This window comes from Phoxinus phoxinus, assembly GCF_949152265.1.
Source record: "Phoxinus phoxinus genome assembly, chromosome: 19".
Lineage (NCBI taxonomy): Eukaryota > Metazoa > Chordata > Actinopteri > Cypriniformes > Leuciscidae > Phoxinus > Phoxinus phoxinus.
In genome coordinates this window covers 14045602-14066026 of record NC_136894.1, presented here as the reverse complement: position 1 = coordinate 14066026, position 20425 = coordinate 14045602, and the positions used below count along the sequence as shown (strand labels likewise).

General features: G+C 36.1%; 1 protein-coding gene across 2 annotated transcripts in view; it reads left to right on the top strand.

The window, feature by feature from the left end:
• ctdp1 (CTD (carboxy-terminal domain, RNA polymerase II, polypeptide A) phosphatase, subunit 1) overlaps positions 1–20425 on the top strand; it is a 115612-nt gene that overhangs the window by 16512 nt on the left and 78675 nt on the right. Inside the window, exons 9-11 of one of the 2 annotated variants that reach the window (XM_079590990.1) lie at positions 2218–2359; positions 3791–4009; positions 12980–13136. In XM_079590990.1, the coding sequence (XP_079447116.1) occupies positions 2218–2359; positions 3791–4009; positions 12980–13136 (518 nt within the window). The remainder of the gene's footprint in view (positions 1–2217; positions 2360–3790; positions 4010–12979; positions 13137–20425) is intronic. The other variant, XM_079590991.1, reaches the window with a different exon arrangement.

Sequence of the window (20425 nt, the reverse complement as noted above, 5' to 3'; positions counted from 1 at the left end):
TGTTACCCCCCCTCCCCCGCCACATTTGTCCGACAGCAGCCTCAGCTCTGCCAAACACTGCGACCACAAGACAGTTTAAATGTTGAACGGCTAATGAGAGGAAGAGTGGAAGGAAATCCACAAAGCCATACGTGAGAAAAAAGAAGCAAAGAGCTGCCAAATTCTCTCTCCCTGTACTGTATTTTTTATTTATTTTTTTGACAGCTTTTTACAGATCTCAGCCTTTGATGCCAAATTATTTGTCTGGCGGCTGGATTGTTTAATTGCGTGGATGTCCTTCCCGCTTTCTAATCCCTCGCTAGATATACACAACTTCACACATGATCAATTCAGACAAGAGCGGCGACGTTCCATAATGAAAGTCAGTAGGTGGATGTGAGCAGATTTTATTCATGTCATATTTGGACCAACATGATTAGTGGTGTTTGATAAGACGAGCATAACTTTTGCTCTTGGCACCACACATATTTTTCTACAATTTTAGTCAAAATTGTATGCATAGATCTAGATAGCAGGCAGAGGTAGAATTGTGTAACTGTTCTTTAGTTATCACATGCTCAAAACACTCTGATTGCATTCTCAATTTAATGCATTAAATTGCATCAAAATTCAAGGAGATTGAAAACAATAAAATCGATACAAATCTCCTGTAATATAATAATACTTTATGAAGCCAATCACTTCATCAAGATGTTTTTGCTGCTGGGTTTCGATAATGAAATTCCTCCATAAAATCTATTGTAGAAAGTCTAATGCTGTTGTGTTTTAAAATGTCAAGTCTTGATTCTCTGATTTTTTTATTATTTTTTATTGCAGATATTTTACAAACTTTCATTAAATTATACACTACAATTCAAAAGTATTCTAAATGAGCGGCTTCATGCATGAGTTTATTCATTTGCATAAAATACACCCAAAACATTTCCATATAAGGGCTTTCATATTTTATACAGACCCAGATTCAAATATCTGCGTATGTCTGCTGCTTTATTCAGAGAAAGTTCACAGATAAGGCTATAACACAGATTTTCTTACTCTTTCACAGTATATGATGGAAGATATTTAAGATGAAATTGCGTACATTTTGCGGAAGTTTAGGATAGATTTTAGTAAGAGCGTTTTTGAATCATTTGTTCATGATAACGTTGGTACGCAGATTTCACACCAAATTTGTGCGTTTGCATGTTTAGTAAAGACCCTTAAAATAAGTTTTCTATTTAAATATCATTGTGATGACGACGCTGAAATTACTCCAGTCTTCAGTGTCCTTCAGAAATTATGCTGATTTGCTGCTCAAGAAACACTTATCAATGTTAAAAACAGGTTTGCTGCTTAATTAGATTTTTTCTTTTACATTTAATCATTAAGCAGACGCTTTAATCCAAAGCGACTTACAAATGACAACAATAGATGCAATCAGACCAGCAAGAGGGCAACAGTGTACAAGTGCTGTAACAAGTCTCAGTTAGTCTAGCACAGTACACATAGCAAGTTTATTTTATTTTTATTAGAAAAACAAAGCAAATCGAATAGAAAAGGTAAGTGCTAGTATTAATTGGTCAGGTGCTGACGAAAAAGATGTCTTTAAACATTTTTTTTTAAATTGGCTCAGTCCATGAGAGTGATTTTGTGCCTGATTCATAAAAAGTTAAAACATAGCATTTATTTGAAAAATAAATCGTTTGTAGCATATCTTTACTGTAACTTTTACTGTGATCATTTTAATGTGTCCTTGCAGAATAATTTTTTTTTTTATCTTTCTAACCAAACTTTTGAACAGTAGTATATTCTTTTATAAAATGGCAGCAATATAAGACAATAGTTTGATGTATTAATATATGACTGTAATATATATAATAATATGGCTGCGTCACTATCTAGAGAAGTATGTTACTCATTTCATTTGTTTACTGTTGTATCGTATGTACAGATCAATTCGAGAATCACATCTGTTCTCGATTCCAAAGGTTTAGTTTTTTTTTTAAACTTGACAAATGATTACTGTATTTTTGATTGTCAGCAGCAGTGATTGGTCATTTGGTAAACTTTGTTTTCGTTTCTCAACATGTTCAATTCAGATGGTTGTTTTCTTTTGCCTGTGGCACTGTGCATTCCTCTCAGCTGATATTGGAGTGATAGACACTGGCAAAGAAACGTGCACATTGAAAGTGTAGTGTTGTTTATCTCAATTTATATATATATATGTGTCTCTGTCAGGTACAGAGAAAGTTCGTCAGGCTCAGGACTGTAAACATCTTCATGTGGTAAATCCTGATTGGTTGTGGGGCTGCTTGGAGCGCTGGGAGCGAATAGAGGAGCAACTCTTTCCTCTCAAAGAGGACTATAACAAATCACACAGGTATTTATCTCTTGCAGTCCTTCCCTTCGCCTCTGTCTTTCTTGCTTTTCTTTTATCTTTTGTTCACATGGGCCTTGCAGTATTAAGACTGTAACAACAACATTCCATTTTATCAGTATTTTCATTGTGTTTTGCACTCGCTGAACTGCAACACTCACACATAGAGTATGAAACACTGAACTTCTCACATTTGCCAAGAAATCTTTCAGCGTTTACTGACTTATTAAAGAGTATTAAAGAATTTTAAATAATTGAGTTTCACATGAATTTCCTTCGTGCCACACAAAAGGAGATGCTCAGCAGAATGTCAATGGAAAGTGACTTGTCACCACGACTGTCCAGCATGATTTTTCAGTTTGTTTGTTCTCACAAAGTCATCATATGGCTTCAGATGACTTGAAATATAGCACACACCTAAACTATTGATATGAAATACTTTTGTAACCTTTAAAGGCCATGCATAAATAGAATTAATAACTATAAAGTTACAAAGTATAGATAGTATAGATATAGATAGTAAAGAATAACTATAAAACTATGAAGTTTTAATAATTGTTCTAATTCTATGAGAACAGAGAAGTCCACACCACCACTATAATGATAATGACACAGAGGAATAGTAACATTGGAATCACTCTGACCATTTTTTCCCTAGCTGATGAACAATAAAAACATTGGCATACAATCAGTTTAATTAATTTGAAAGAGTTTGAGGATTTACACATCTAAATGACATAAATACATGCTTATAATAAACAGAAAATTATTGTCCATTGACATGGACACTTATATAGGTATTGTAATTGGTGCGAATGGGTCTTTATGGTGCTTTTTTATTTTATTTTTTTAACAATCTGTCCTCACTCACTTCATTGTTAACATTTTTCAAAACTTCTCCTTTTGTGTTCCACTTAAGATATAAAGTAACCTATTTTTTATGTAACCTATTCACTTAAAGGGATAGTTCACTTTAAAATTAAAATTCTGTCATCATTTACTCACCCTCAAGTTGTTTCAAACCTGTCTTAATTTATTTCTTCTGCTGAACACAAAGAAAGATATTTTGAAGAATGTCAGTAACCAAACAGTAGTCTGTACCCATTGACTTCCATAGTAATTTTTTTCCTACTATGGAAGTCAATGGGTACAGACTACTGTTTGGTTACTGACATTCTTCAAAATATCTTTCTTTGTGTTCAGCAGAAGAAATAAATTAATACAGGTTTGAAACAACTTGAGGGTGAGTAAATGATGACAGAATTTAAATTTTAAAGTGAACTATCCCTTTAACCCTTATGGGGTTTTTTTGGTGGTCATTTTGACTGATTTCATTAGACATTGTTATTATTGTTGTTTATTAATTTAAAAAGAAAAGTTTCCATCTGAGTGATTCATAACTTTTGATTTTTTGATATGCTATCTGTCCTTCAGGAGCAATAGTCCAGCTGCATTTCTAGACCTCCAGGGGTCCGTCCCGAGGCCTCTCTTCCAGGCCCCTCCTGTTCAGCACAAGTCCCTTGCACCACCGGAAATGCGGACCTATGACCCCGTCACCGGCAAACTAATCCGCCGGGGTCCCCAGGCCTCCCGTCCACCCTCTTATCTGCATGGATCGTCCATGTCGACTCAGGGAGATATGTCCACCCTCAGGTACTTGATGTACTTTTTATGTTGTTGTTTTTATATATAATTTTTTTTATGTTTGACACTGATTTTTTTCAAACCTCTCACTGAATGTCAGATAGATGTTGATGTGTAAATATAACATTCATGATTCTGATACAAGTCTATGAGTCTACTTTTGCACTGTCAGCACAGTACTGAAAACTTCTTATTTTGAAAGAGCAAGGGAATGTAATGATATATGATGTTTGATTTTATACTTATTAGGCATTTGTATGAATGTGGGATTCATGTGGGAAATGTGCCTGGTCAGTAAGACCTTCCCTAATGGCCCGTATGCTGTGCTTGCCTTTTTCTTTCCCAGCTCCTATTGGATTTCTCATGCAGTCTATTTCACATTAATCTCTAAACTCTAAATAAAATCTGCGAGAAATAAAGCATTGCGCCTTGGCAGCTCTGAGATTGTGGAACAGAAATTATTAGCAAATTCCATCAGCACCTTTGGTCATTGCTGTGACAAGGGAATAATAAAAACAAGCTTGTAAATGCTGATCGAAGAAGAGGAGAAAAAACAGCACCTCCTGCGTCAGCATCTGTTCAGGAGAGAAATAAATTAGAAAAGAAATGGTTCACCTTAGGAACAGTTATTATGAGTTGTTCCTGTATGACTTTCTGTCTGCAGTAGAACACAAAATGAGAACTTTAAAAAATATCTTGCCCATGCTGTTCAGTATAATGAGAATGAACACAAAATGACTATAAAAAACATCATAAAAATGGGTCTATACAACTTTTATATTTGAAACTTATATTTTGATTTCTAACACACACAAAGATATTTTATGGCTTCAAAAGAGACTTGGAATATTATGCGTGAGTCGTATAGACCACTTATGATACTTTAAGGAGGCTTTTTCTGGTACTATGCTCCAGCCCCTATTCATTTTAAATTTATGGAAAAGAGTGGTGATAACATTATTAAAAACTTCTTATTTTGTGCTCAACAAATTCAGTTATGCAAGTGCAGTTCCTGCTGTTCACCAATCTAAGCATTACATTTCGTATTTGAAATCACCAATGAAATCTGACAACAACTGTCTCATAAATTTAGTTTCAAAAGCATGACAAATTTAAAAAAAAATTCTGGCTGGAGTAGCCATTTATAAATTAAAAATGCTTATGTGCAATCATAAGTCTGCGTCTCGAAACACTGACTGTTACTTTAGTGACGCAATAATTTTACCAATCAGCTATTGGCTCTTTTATTTAGAAGACGGGACGTATTATGCCATATTGCGTGTTGTTTTTTATCAGATAAATGCAGCTATATATAAAATGTAGATAATTAGTTGTCCATTGGACACCCGTAGTGCCACTCCTGCCTGTAATTTAGAAATAAACCTGGAGAAATCGGTTGGCTGGTTGAGGTGTGGATTATAGCTGGATCTCAACTCTGAGAAGGATTAGGCACACTTTTCCTGATCTCGTGTTTAGACATTTGTTGACTGCTCTTAGCTTGATCACAGTCTCCTTCCACTTGTCTTGTTTCTGCTTTATCCTTGCACTTGCTGTCCATGTAGGGGGCTGCAGATTTAATAAAGCAATACGCTGTCCTCTAGGAGCTATTTACAAGAGTTCACATCTAAATTTGATATTTAAACCATAGCTCTACCTGACTAACTCTCCAGACAGATACACTCTGGGCATCTGCAAGCTGAACTAATATTTCATAATGAGCGCTCAACTTTACAGCAGGCCTGATATGTTGAATGAATAGCTGGACTGCATGATGCCCTGTTACGGCACGCCACATGTAGGCTGGCAGTGAGTGCTCTTTTGCTGCTGTCGAGAGGATGTCTCCAGGCAACAGGCCTTGTTGAATGATTCAAGAACAGAAAATGAGAGGACACAAGCATCAATACAAAATCATCCATGTTTGTCTTTTGTTGCTAGGTAGCAAAATAGAAAAGAACTGTATGTGCCACTGAAAGATGTTTTAGGCGAATGGAAAGACGGATGTCTAAAAACTTTAGCCAATTTGTCAGAGTTTCCAGGCTCATGGGAAACCTGTAAATATCAGAGAATTAAAGAATTGAGATGTGATCTCTAAGTCTTTTTAATGAAGTATTGGACTCCTTTTAAAATAAATATAATCCCCCCCCAGCTCATAAAAACTATAATCTCTATAACATTATAAGGTACCATCCAGTACTCATCCGTTTATTACATTTTATGGATCATTTGATCATGCTTTCTTCTATCAAAGTGTAAATCTATTTGTAAATCTTTATTTTAAATATACAAAAAAATATATGAAAAGGTAGCATATTTCATATGGGCCTTGTCTCACGGCTCAACATCATACAAATGAGGTGCCGAACTACGGCAATGGGAAATGATCTGATTTAGTATGAATGTTCACTGGGGTTGACACAGTGCATTTAATATCTGACCCTGATCCAAGATCAGCTCTTTAAGCACTCCTGAGAGTCTGAAGCTCTTCAAGCATAATAAATTCTGCTAGATCTAGAACTAGTTTTTCTTTGTGAGAGTTTCATGATAGAATGTATGGTTTGAATTTTCTTATAAAATTAACAGAATTTGTATTTGACTTTGTTTCATATCAAAACAATAACAAATCAATAAGAAAACTCAAAGCTTATTGTGATCATTGAATGGTAGACATGTTACAAATAATATTTGGTGAAGTTTTGATTCGCACATCAAATGAAAAAAAGCATAGATGAAAAGATCGGTTCATCAAAATGAAGATTGATTAAAAATGAGAAATGTTTTTTTGTCAACCTAATTCACAGAGCTGACATTTACCTGTTGTAGCTTATCCATGTTGTGTGTCCAGTGTTGTAACATAATAACCTCCAAACATGATCATAATCAGGGCTCGCAAAATTTCTAAATCGCTGGTAGCCCTTCGGGCAGGCACTCTTCAGATTTTGGTAGCCCGAAATGAATTTTACTAGCCCACATAAAAAGACAATTTTTAATGTAGAAAATTGGTTAGGAGTCAAACCATGAATCAAAACCTTTTTCAAAACACAAATATCTACAATTGGATATAAAATAATCAAATTAGAATCATAAATACAAATATACATCTGGTTCTCTGAACTGAAATGTGTGTGACCAGTATGGAACATGAATCTGTCTGTGGCTCAGCCCCCAATGAGGGTATGATAAAAAAATAGAAAAAAGGGTAACACTTTGGTTTAGGGTCTAACGCTCACAATTAACTAGTTTCATTAACATGCAGATGACAGGGTTTTATCATCACTGAGGTCCCAAATGTGAGGTAGACTAGTTAGGGGTGTTCGGGGGCCAATCTGCAATAATTTTCTCGGCGGCCCGAGAAAATTTTGATTTCTCTGATCTACATATGTGCATTTTAAGATGTTTTGAATGCCAAAAAAATTGGACAACAATAGCTTTAAAACCATGTCACACAGCTGATTATTGTTCTCTCCTCATCAGCATCACACTCTTTTTCTCTTTGTTTTTCTCTTGCCCTGGCTCTTCCCGTCCTAAAGCTGAGCTTTGACTGATAGGCTTTTCATTTTTGTCTGTCAATGACGAAAGTAAACTTGGGGTCAGCTGATAGGTTGATTTATGAATCATTTTCTCAGACACCTTTATTTACTGAAAGCTACTAGGAAAGCTAGGTAGCCTAACTAAGTGTATTAAATTTATTCACAATATGTACACATTCATTATTGATCTTAATACAGGGCCGTAGACAGGGCTTTATAATCAAATAGGTCCTAAATTTAAGGTTGTTAGGGGGTTCAAATTTTTTATTTCTCTGATATGTGCATTTCAAGACGTTTGAAGGCCAAAAAAGGATAAGAAATAGCTTTAAAACCATGTCAGCGGGCAGTAGATTTGTCAATACCTGCTCTCACTATCCATCACTCTTTCTTTTTCTCTGTCTCCTCATCTTGCCCTGTCTCTTCCCCTCCTAAAGCTGAACTTTTTTTAATTTACTGAAGGCTACAAATTGTACTATATTCTCAACATGTACACATTCGTTATTAATATTGTGCCTAACAAGATGAAAACGGCTTTGTTAATGTTTCTCGTCCCCTCACAATGACAGTAAACTAATTACATTACATGAGTCACGTTACAAAGGCCTATTTTCAGTTAAAAATGGCGAAATTAGACAAGTAAATTCGTTTGCCTGATAATAGTATCGTTTGTCAAATGTGAAATATTTAGTTTAGCTACTTACATCTTATCGCACTTGACCGTAAACTGAAGCGTCGAGTCGCTCTGCTTAAATTCGCGCTCAGCCGCTTCTGTGAATATAAATCCCGCCTACTTTGATTTGATTGGTAATTTCTAATATTCTGACATTGACGAGCAGTGACAGACCAATGAGGCTCAGATACACACACACACACACACACACACACCCTGTCCTCTGTTTCTGACGTGCGCTCTGTTCGGCGCCACTGCGGATTGAAGATGAAGAACGCGCTGAATCTGATTATAACAAGACTGAAGCGAACACTATTTCAGATAGCCCGTCGGGCAGGCCGGTTATGCATTTTGGTAGCCCGACTGGAAAACACAATAGCCCCGGGACGTCGGGCGGGCGATTTTGCGAGCCCTGATAATCTTCTAGGTTTTCTGTCAAATGAGGCCATGTACATTAAAATGCCTTCAGGGTGTAAGGGGTTTAAAGTGACAGCCCACAGAGATCTTGTATACAATTTGAATGATCGGGATCAGTATCAGCCAATCATAATGAAAAGAAATCTGTAGGTAATATCGCCTGAAAAAATCTTGATTGGAGCATCCCTATAAAATATGTCCATGCACAAAAGGATACAGAGTCATCACACCTATCCCTGAATCTGCTCTGTCCAGCAAAGCTCCCAGTGCAGTCGTGTGTCAGTCACAGTCTCTCTCATATCAGCAGAAGACATGGTTTGTTAAGCTCCATCGTCCCTCTGTCTCCTTTGTGATTTCAGAGATTGTTTGCTTCACAGACCAGTCTACAGCTTTCCCACCGGACCTTTTCTGATTGTTTCTACGGAAACCATTGGGCCTTCCACAGCTCTAGAATGTACAGGAAGTTAAACGTTTGATTGGAAATTTCAAAGCATAGATGTGCTGCATTAGAGGCTGTTGCTAATTACCATGATGTCCAAGTGTACCTTGTCTACACTGTGAAAGTCAATGTCTTGAGTTTATGTTTTGCTGGTTTGTACTACCGTAGGGTATGTTTTGTCAGTAGGTTGGCTAGTGATTATTTCTGATGGGCTGACATGTTGACCTTTCCAAGACTGCTGTTGAGATATACAGGTCAGCATGTGGCTTCTAGATCTACTGTTACTATGCTTTGAAACAGGTTTTACACATGATGTTATTCAAACTTTGACTTCAGGCTATGAATAAGAGTTGCCTAAAAAATAAAATACTTTTATAACTTACAAAAAAACTTTCCCATAAATCACATCTTTGGGTCTATATATATATATATATATATATATATATATATATATATATATATATATATATATATATATACTTGCATACATACATGACTATTGATGAACCAATGAAATTGAAGGTTTATGCAAATATAATTCAATATATTTAGTTTGAAAACATTTCAGAGTAATATTTGTCTTATTAGAAAACGTAGACGTAGGTTTACTTTTTTTTTTTACTGTTTTGAGCAGTAACGGGATAAAAATATGGGATATTTTAATTAAATACATTGATTTCAATAGTTAAAATGGTTAATTATCAGATTATTATATAATATGTTCATATTAATTTCATATAATGATATATTCAGCAAAGTAAAAGCATGCACATCACTTGCAAATTGCTCAAAGTGGGTGCTCAGCCAAAAATAAAAAACAGAAAAAAGTATAAAGCACACTTCAGTTTCAAAAATATAGAAATGTATTGACAGACTCTCACATTGGTGAATTTTCAAGCACGCAGGCTCTTCATGAGCTCATTTTATCTGATGAAGAGCCTGTGTGCTCGAAACGTCACCTTTGTGAGAGTCTGTCAATACATTTCTATATTTTTGGAGCCGTGGTGTGCCGACTTTATAATTTTTCAATTTAATGAGACATTGAAATAAAATTTCCCATGAATATTGACAAAATATATTTTTATTACATTTTAATGAATTAAAAATGGGTAAATGTAATAACATGGTGGTGTTCAAAACATATTTTTTTGCACATTCACTTATTATTAATGAGAAATCAAATTATTGATAAAAAAAAATATATATATTGAAAAATATTAGGGACGCCAACCAGTTGAAAAGTGATGCTGCATAAGATGGTGCATAGAAATGCAGTTAGCTTAATTGAGAATGTTGTTATTTTAATTTTATTTACAGTTCATTTATAAAATGCCAATGGGTAGTTGGTACCTTCAGAAGCTTCAACGAATAAGCATTTTACTGTTAACAATGGCATTTTTTATAATTAACAATGGCACTTCATTGGCAGCATCAATTTTAAAGTTTAAAACTAAAGCATTTCAAATGCAATTAAAATACTAAATAAAAGGCCTCAAGTTAGAAATACAATCTGGGCTGTATCTGTTCTTCGATAGGTAGTAGGGATGCGAACGATTAATCAAGTCAATTAATTGTTGATAATGATTGATAATGATAATGGTTGATTAATGGTTGATTAAGCAAGTGTAGTTTTGATGCGTCACTAAACACATGCAGCAGACACACAAGGACAAATAAAGTGAGTGCACTGCAGTTACGTATTCTAAATGTATTAATGTATTTAAGCAATGCAACGGATTAGGCAGGCTAGCTGTTTATTTCGAAACATAATTAATCAATGGTCCAAAAAACCCTCCAAAAAAGTGATTTTACTGAACATAAGAACTACTTGCTTGCGTAAATGCTACAATAAAAGTAAGTACATAGAATAAACTACAAGTAAAAAGATCCTGGTGGATGAGTGATCTTCCAGCGGTGTTTCAGATGTGCGCTCTTATTCTACGGTGCCTAGTAAATCAAGACCTGTCAATCTGAGCAATTAAACCAATCCAAGCTCCAGCTGTAAAACAGTGTCCAATTAGTCTCTATACATTGTCCTTACCCACTATACCAAGCCACCATACCCGAGATTCCATTTGTTGAACTTTCAAATGGTGTTGGAAAACACTGCGTCATGATCTCGACACGATCGGATCCCGGAAGTATTATAGCTTATAGGCTACATATAGATTTATGTTGTGTTTGGGATCGCTCGAGAGACTGACTGCTCTAAATAAAGATATGTGATCTACTATGGTTTACTAATGTTGCAAACAAAAATGTTTGTACTGTAAACGTTTCTCTTAGTGAGCTTTGGCTAGGGGTGGCTGAAAACTCCCAGCCAGCATGGATTGGAGGTTCTTGAAACTCCAGAAACCAGCAGAAGCAAATACCTGTTTTGCTGCTCAACAGTGGCTTTTTTATAGTTTCCCTTTTTAAACAATTATTTGTTTTCACAGAAACGTTCCTTAAACATTTATCTGACGAGTTCTTCTGTGCTCTAATGATTTTCATCTTCAGAAAGATCTTCCCTGCTCCCCGTATTGCATTAGCTCTGTGATTTGCTTAATAATGTGTAACAACCTCTTTAATTAGGTTTCCCATTTACCAAAGAAGACCTTGCAAACTATTTAACAAACCTGTCTGAGATTGATACCAGTTATCTAAAAAGATAGAAGAAATAAAACAAACACTTTCTTTAAAATATCTGAATGTTTAGTGTACTGAAATCCTACTGATATGTCCCTTGCATAATAATTTGCAACACGATGTAACTGAAACAAGTATGCTTGTATTCTGCTAGTTGAGACCTTTTTCAAGTATATATGACACAAGTCTGTCTGTTATGTACTATGATTTTACAGATCACATTTTCATGTAAAGCAGTTTTTTATACTCTATTACAATAGAGCACTTGTTCTAATATGTCAGTAAATGTAAAGCACTTGTTAAGTGGTGGTCACATTCTCTATATTCACTGTATACAGCTAAGCTTCTAAGCTTTAAAACAACATCTTTTTTGTGTTAAGCAAGTGGTTAAGTATACGTGATCGTTTGGTAGCGCCCCCCGGCTTTGGATTTAAGAGGTTAAAGTTGCCAGATTGAGTACACGCGACAGGAACGAGCGCAATTGACAATGGAATGCGAGGAGATTTACACACTGCAAGTTGATGTATTGATTTATGATGAGTTGATATCGCATTTTAATATGCTCCCGTTCATTGAGATTTTTAGATGGGTGCGGAGGCTTTTTAGGTCGGGTAGAATCTGCAATCTCTGACCCATCTCTTGTTCGCTGGCTTCCATGGCTGCAATATGCTGTGTTTTCCACCACCTGGCAACCTGTGGTGGCGAAATATTATTGGGTGAACTGGCAATGTGCGGTAGTCATTTCAAAAGTCAAATAACTGGCTGTAGAAGTGAACTCTGCATGTTTCCTAAATATCTGCAAATGATGGTATTTTTATGTCAAAAACTTACATGCAGCACCTTTAAACTGATCAAATGTGGGAATTTATGTAAATTGACATGCCGTGGTAAGGGATCTTGGGCTTAAAAATTGTGGTGACCACTGGTTTAAACGGACTGCACAGCAGGAGCACTTGTTGTGACGTTACTCGTTTCAGACGCCGTCCGCTCTGACCATCTCTCTCACTGTGCTGAGTTATCATAATTATCATGTTGTGGCTCCTCTGACAGAAGTGGAGATGTGATTGAATGTTTGCTGAGTGCTGTGGACAGGCTTGTGCTGTGTGTATGTTTGATTGCTTGTTGCTTGGACTGAGACGGGGCTCCTGTTCTGCGTTGCTGTTTCGTCAGAGCAAACTCAGCCAGTAGTGCTTGAGAAACATATCTGACCCCGTGACTGATTACACTGTAACTTGCTTCACCAGCCGCTGATCTGGAGTATGAATGTTGAGCGATTGATTGTTGATGTGTTTGTTCAGGTTAGCTCAGGGGTCTCAGCAGCGGGACGAGGCTGCAGGATCGAGTGCTGACGACGAGCAGCCTGGACCTTCACGCAGGAAACGACAGCCCAGCATGTCTGAATCCATGCCACTCTACACACTCTGCAAAGAAGATCTGGACAGCATGGACAAAGAGGTTAAACATGCATACACACGTTATCTTGGCTATCTATAAAACTTCAATTGTTTTTATAAATAGCTAGTTATAAATACTATACTCTAACCCTAAAGCCCAAAGTATAATTTTTTCAAAGTTTACTCTATTTGATGTGTGCGGGCACACATGCGGGTGACGGCTGCGGATTACGATAACTTGCGGGTGCTCCGATTGATCAGCCACCGATCGTTATTGACCCATAATAATTTATATAGTTACCCTAACAGAAAACTTTCTGCATTTTTACAATTTTAAATATCTCCAGATGGAGGTTTTGTTAGATTTAGCTCACTTCTGGGTACAGATTTGTCCCCGAAATATGGTAATGTTATTTAGTTAAAGTTAAGTTGTTTTGTTTTTTTTGTCCGGGCAGTGTGTGTGTGTGTATATAATATATATATATATATATATATATATATATATATATATATATATATATATATATATATATATATATATATATATATATGACATAGAGACATTTAAACTTTTTTTCAATTTCCAATTGCTGTTCTGTTGTCCTGCTTGACGTTTGTGTTGATGGTTCATGTACCACATTGTTTACTGTGGCGTTACATGTTTAATTCATGACAGCCACAGTTATATCCCCCCCCCCCCACACACACACACAAAGCTTTTAAGATTCATAAAAGCTAATTAAAAATCCTGAACAAATATCCCAAAGACATTCCCTGACGATGAGCCAATGTTAATCACCCTCTGAGATCAGAAGCTGCTGAATATTAATGCCAAGCCTGTTTGAAGAGGACATGTAAGAAGCAAATTACTGTGATCATAGCAAAGCGCAAATTGAATTGCTAAGAATTTTAAAAAGGAAAATTAAAATGAAGTTCCTGCCTAATAAAGATGCATTTGCTAAATAGAAAGTTCAATAGATGTTAAGAATGGAATACTAAAGCTTACTTCTTTAAGCGAATGTTTTTTTGTTTGCTTTTTTATTAAATTAGTGTATGAAATTGGAAGACATTATTCCATGATAAACATATTTATTGGTGTACCTTTTCCTGGAACAACAGGGAAAGTTTTTTTTTTTATGTGGTTTTTGGATGGAGGGAACAGATTTATCAAAAACGTTCCCTTACTTTAAAAGTAAGAGGAAGACTTTTCACGAGCATACACAGACATAAAGGACAATAATAGGAGAACTGGGCACTATCTTCCTGCCAGCATACTGGATCAGTATTATTGCTTTGTTATATGAATCTTTGCCCATATATTGCTTTGCTTATGTATTATGAGCACATCTCAACCTAGCCTTCCTCTTCTGACCCTGCTTTTCATTTAAGGTCATCTTCCTGCAGGCTGGCTCTGCGTTATTAATGATTTAATTTAATGATTTCTTAAAAAATTGGTCATGGGTGTGTGATAAAAAAAAAAAAAAAAACTGTGAGCATGACATTATTAGCCCTGCATGTATTTCTTTTATCCCAATTCTGTTGCCATCAGCTACACTTTCATAGCTCAAAGTGCTGCGTCAGGCTTTAAATGGAATGAGTTTTTTTTTTTCCTTTTACATTTGTCTTGTCTTCCACTTTTTTTCTCTGAAGTGTGAAAGAGGAAGATGTGCCTCATGGCTCCCTCTTAAAATCACTGACCTAGAAACATCGCTTCAGAGCTTCTTTGACTTCTTTCTCATTTGTCGGGCCTGTCTCAGTTCTCCGCTTAGCAGTTATAACATCTCAGCAGTCCATGTCAAAATCCTGTCATTGCTGACACTGTTCATAACAGCGGTGTTGCGCTTCACAGGTCAGATGGCATCATCTTTTTTCTGTTCACCTTCATGCTCACGCACACAGCTGAAGTCTTACCATTTAACTCAGCAGCGACTTCTACACAGGTGAAGGGATTTGGTCATTGATAGGGACATTTAGAAATTTCCCATTGCTCAGTTGTTCTTGTTTAGATAAATGCGTTCACATATTTATCCACTAACTTAAGTTCTTGAGATGCAGGTAGGGGACACCCACATGCGTTTAGTAATCGAGCAGATGGTTAAAACACTGCTTATACTTTCCGTACTTATTCTACATGTCATTGACGATCTGACACAGTTAAAACAACAATCACAAAAAAACTAATTTAAAGTAAAAAGTCATTTCTCAAATAATAATTTTACTACTTTAAAAAATCAATGGTAAATGCTAAACAAAAGTATATATGTGTTTAAAAAACAATGAACATAAATATATTGCAATGTATTTATGTATGCTACCATCCAAAAGTTTGTGGTAACTTTTGTTATTTTTTTATTATTGATTTGAATTGAATTGATTGAAGTGACAAGTAAAGCCATTTAGATTTGTTACAATTTTTTTTTTCTATTTTAAATAAATGCTGTTCTTTTGAACTTTCTAGTCATGAAATCCTGAAAAAAAAATGTAGCTCAGTTTCCACAAGAATATGAAGCAGCACAACTGTTTTTAAAATGTATAATAATAAGAAATTTGTTTTGAGCAGCAAATCAGCATATTAGAATTATTTCTGAAGGATCATGTGACATTGAAGACTGGAGTAATGATGCTTAAAATTCAGCTTTAAATTTTAATTAAAGACACTGACAGTTCAATTTTAAATAGTTGTAATATTTAACAATATTACTCTTTTAAGTGTATTTTAGATCAAATAAATGCAGCCTTGGTGAGCATAAGAGACTTCTTTCAAAAACATGAAAAATATCTTGCTAACACCACTCTTTTGAACAGTAGTGTATAATTATTATTATCTTAAATTATTTTATTTTTTTCTAATTTGTTACATTGTTATTTTACATTGACTAATGACAACTGATTACATACTACATGTGTTTTCTGGGAGTCAAACCAATGACCTGAACATTGTCGTGCTTTGCCAGTTAAGCTTTAGGGATGCTTGTGGGATCGGTGAACTTCCCTTTAAACAAGTAATATAATACCTTGGTAGGGTAAAGTTTGGCAAGCTACTTTTCACTGCTGCATCTTGCTGGTTCAGCTTATATTTTCTCCACACTGCTGCTCGTCACTTCTGAGAGTCATGCCAGGGTGAACGGATAAAGTATAAACACCTCTCAACGCCTCTGAAGGGCACATGCAGTCTGCAGTGCTTCGTGCCAGAACAAATATGTCAGACATAAACAAAGTTTAACCCAAGAGCTTGACAGCATCCCAAGATAAAGTTCATTTATTCTATGAAAAACTCTTATTTTACAATTGAAAACATGACACGTTGACAGGTTTACGTCGAGCACACATATTAGCGTGTGCCATTGATATGTCAAATTATCTTGTCAAATTTTAGATTTAGCCTATTTGAAAAATAATATGTTAATACACTACCGGTCAAAAGTTTAGGGGCAGTAAGATTTTCATTTTTTTATTTCTTTTTTTTATTTTATTAAGTGTGACATTTATATTCTATTATAATTTCTATTTCAAATAGTTGCTTTTCTTTTGAAATGTATTCCTCAACATTGATCATAATAATAAATGTTTCTTGAGCAGCATATTAGAATAATTTCTAAAGGATCATGTGACACTGGATTAATGGCTGTAAATTGTAAAACGTAAAATACTTGGTGAGGATAGGGTACTTTTTTCAAAAACATAAAAAATTAAAGCTGCAAGCAGCATTTGTCGGTGTTCAAGCTTTTAAGGCCTTTAAGGCCGTTAAGCACATTAGCATCAAAAGACAATAAGATTTATTTAGCAAGCATTTAACCACTGACATCATAGATGGAAAAACACCATTTACAGCCAATACAGGCAATTTACCATAGGAAATATATGGTTTAAAAGCTTTTTAATAGTTATAGCGCCACCTATTGTCCGATCTCCATAAAATTTTGCATGCTTGTTAATAATGTTAAGACACATATGCTGATCAATTTTTGTGCAGTTCTGAGTTTTTATTTAGGATTTATATGCTTTTTAGTGTATTTTGACACTCCCCTTTTCTAAATTAGCCTATTTTACCATGCGAAAAATGCAAAAGTTCAACTTTTTTTCGATAATTATTGATCAAGAGAGTCCAGGGAATGGTCCTAGACTGGTCTGGTCCCGATCAGCCAAAAAACCAGGGACTAGTTCGCAAAAGTAGTTTTTTGACGTAATTGCAAATATTTAATGATCGATTCGATTGACAGCATTAGTTCTAGAGGCAAAGTTGTTCAGCATGAGGAGATCTAACAAATGATATGCATATTCTGACGATATTTGTAACACCACGTGATTACAGAGCTGTAAAACTCGTTAGCGCCAACTAGTGGCCGATTTCTTTAAAAACTCTTACAGACAACTTTGGCCACGAGTTGAACATGCCCGACGAGTTTCGTTCTGATTGGCCTCCGGTAACCTTGTCTAATAGGTGATTCAACTTCATTAGCCAATGGCGGCCATTTTTTTTTTAGGTACGCCAATATCCTTCTAGACATAGATGGGGCCTTCGGCCAAGACACTGCATACCAAATTTCAAGTCAATCGGACAAACGGTCAGGTGTGTATAGGTTTTATCTTGTTTATAGCGCCACCGTGTGGTCAATTTACGCGATTTTTTTATCGTGACCAAAGATTGACCTTCTACACATGTGTACCAAGTTTGGTGAAGTTATCTCATTTACTTCTTGAGTTATAGGCATTTTAGTAAAATAGGCTCCTCCCACAACGTACATTTTGCGCCCCCTAGCTACTGTAGATCGATAATTCAACTTTTTTTCGATAATTATTCATCTTCAGAGTCCAGAGAACATTTCTGCACTGGTTTGGTTCCAATCGGGCGAAAAACCAGGGACTAGTTCACAAAAGTAGGTTTTTGACAAAATTCAAAATGGCGGAAAATCTATCATGGCGGAAATGAAATCGGAGATATACGTTTTTTACGTCAGGTGGCCAGCTTTCCAATGATATAAGACACTTGAGTCTATGACTTACGGTCTAGGAGTTATGAGCAGTTTTGCGCAATTGATTGCTATAGCGCCACCTATGGGCCAATTTGGCTCATATTTTGATAACCTCTCCTCGATTTTTGTACTACCTACTGGCAAAGTTTCAAGTCTCTAGCTCTTACGGTTTGGGCTGCACGATGCGTTTTACGGCAGAATAATAACAATAACAAGACAAATTAAAGCTGCAAGCAGCATTTGTCGGTGTTCAAGCTTTTAAGGCCTTTAAGGCCTTTAAGCACATTAACGTTAAAATACATTAAGATTTATTTAGCAAGCATTTAACCACTGACATCATAGATGGAAAAACACCATTTACAGCCAATACAGGCAATTTACCATAGGACATATATGATTTTGAAGCGTTTTAACAGTTATAGCGCCACCTATGGTCCGATCTCCATATAACTTTGCATGCTTGTTAATGATGTTATGTCACATATGCTCACCAATTTTTGTGCAGTTCTGAGTTTTTGTTTAGGATTTATAGGCTTTTGAGTGCATTTTGACACACCCCTTTTCTAAATGAGCCAATTATAGCCATACAAATGCAAAAATGACACTTTTTTTCGATAATTATTGATCTAGAGAGTCCAGAGAATTGTCCTAGACTGGTCTGGTTCCGATCGGGTGAAAAACCAGGGACTAGTTCGCAAAAGTAGGTTTTTAACATATTCGTGAATATTTAATGAACGGTTTGATTGACAGCAGTGGTTCTTGAGGCAAAGTTGTTCAACATGAGGAGATCTATCAAATGATATGCATTTTGTGATGATATTTCTAACACCACGTGATTACAGAGCCGTAAAACTCGTTAGCGCCAACTAGTGGCCGATTTCTTTCAAAACTCTTACAGACCTCTAGGGCCATGAGTTGAACATGCCCACTGAGTTTCGTTCTGATTGGCCTCCGTTAACCTTGTTTGATAGGTGCTTACACTTCATTGGCCAATGGCGGCCATGTTTTTTGAGATACGCCAATATCCTTTTACACATACATGGGGCCTTGGGCCAAGGCACTGCATACCAAATTTCAAGTCAATCGGACAAACGGTCAGGTGTTTATATGTTTTTTCTGTGTTATAGCGCCACCATGTGGCCAATCGACGCGGTTTTTTTATCGTGACCTCAGATTGACCTCCTACACATGTGTACCAAGTTTGGTGAAGCTATCTCATTTGCTTATCGAGTTATAGGCATTTTAGTAAAATAGGCTCCGCCCACATTAACGTTTTGACGCCCCCTAGCGACCGTAAATCGAAATTTCAACTTTCTTTCGATAATTATTGATCTTCAGACTCCAGAGAACATTTCTGCACTGGATTGGTTCCGATCGGGCAAAAAACCAGGGACTAGTACGCAAAAGTAGGTTTTTGACAAAATTCAAAATGGCGGAAAATCTATCATGGCGGAAATGAAATCGGAGATATACGTTTTGTTGTCCAGGTGACCAGCTTTCCAATGATATAAGACACTTGAGTCTGCGACATACGGTCTAGGAGTTATGACCAGTTTCGCGCAATTGATTGCTATAGCGCCACCTATGGGCCAATCTGGCTCATAATTTGATAACCTCTCCTCGATTTTTGTACTACCATATGGCAAAGTTTCAAAGCTCCAGCACTTACGGTTTGGGCTGCACGATGCGTTTTACGGCGGAAGAATAATAATAATAATAATAATAATAATAAAAATCAGTACAATTACAATAGGTTTTCAGCACTTCGTGCTTGAACACCTAATAAAAATCAGTACAATTACAATAGGTTTTCAACACTTCGTGCTTGAACACCTAATAAGAACGATACCTTTTTGCCAGTTATAGCGCCACCTATGGTCCGATCTCCATGAAACTCTGCATGATTGTTAATGATGTTATTGCACATATGCTCAGCAATTTTTGTGCAGTTCTGAGTTTTTATTTAGGATTTATAGGCTTTTGAGTGTATTTTGACACGCCCCTTTTCATAAATTACCCTGTTACAGCCATCCAAATGCAAAAGCTGCACTTTTTCTCGATAATTATTGTTCAGCAGAGTCCAGAGAACTGTCCTAGACTGGTTTGGTTCTGATCAGGCAAAAAACCAGGGACTAGTTTGCACAAGTAGATTTTGGACAAAATTCGACATAACTTTTTTTTTTTCGCTCCAAATCCAATTTGGAGATATCCATCGTGTTCGTCTTGAGCCAAGGATTACAGTGATGTAAAAACTGTGATTCTAGCACAAACGACCTAGGAGTTATGACCAATTTAGTACTTTGGGTTGCTCTAGCGCCACCTATGGGCCAATCGGGCTCATAATTTGATAACCTCTCCTCGATTTTTGTACTACCAT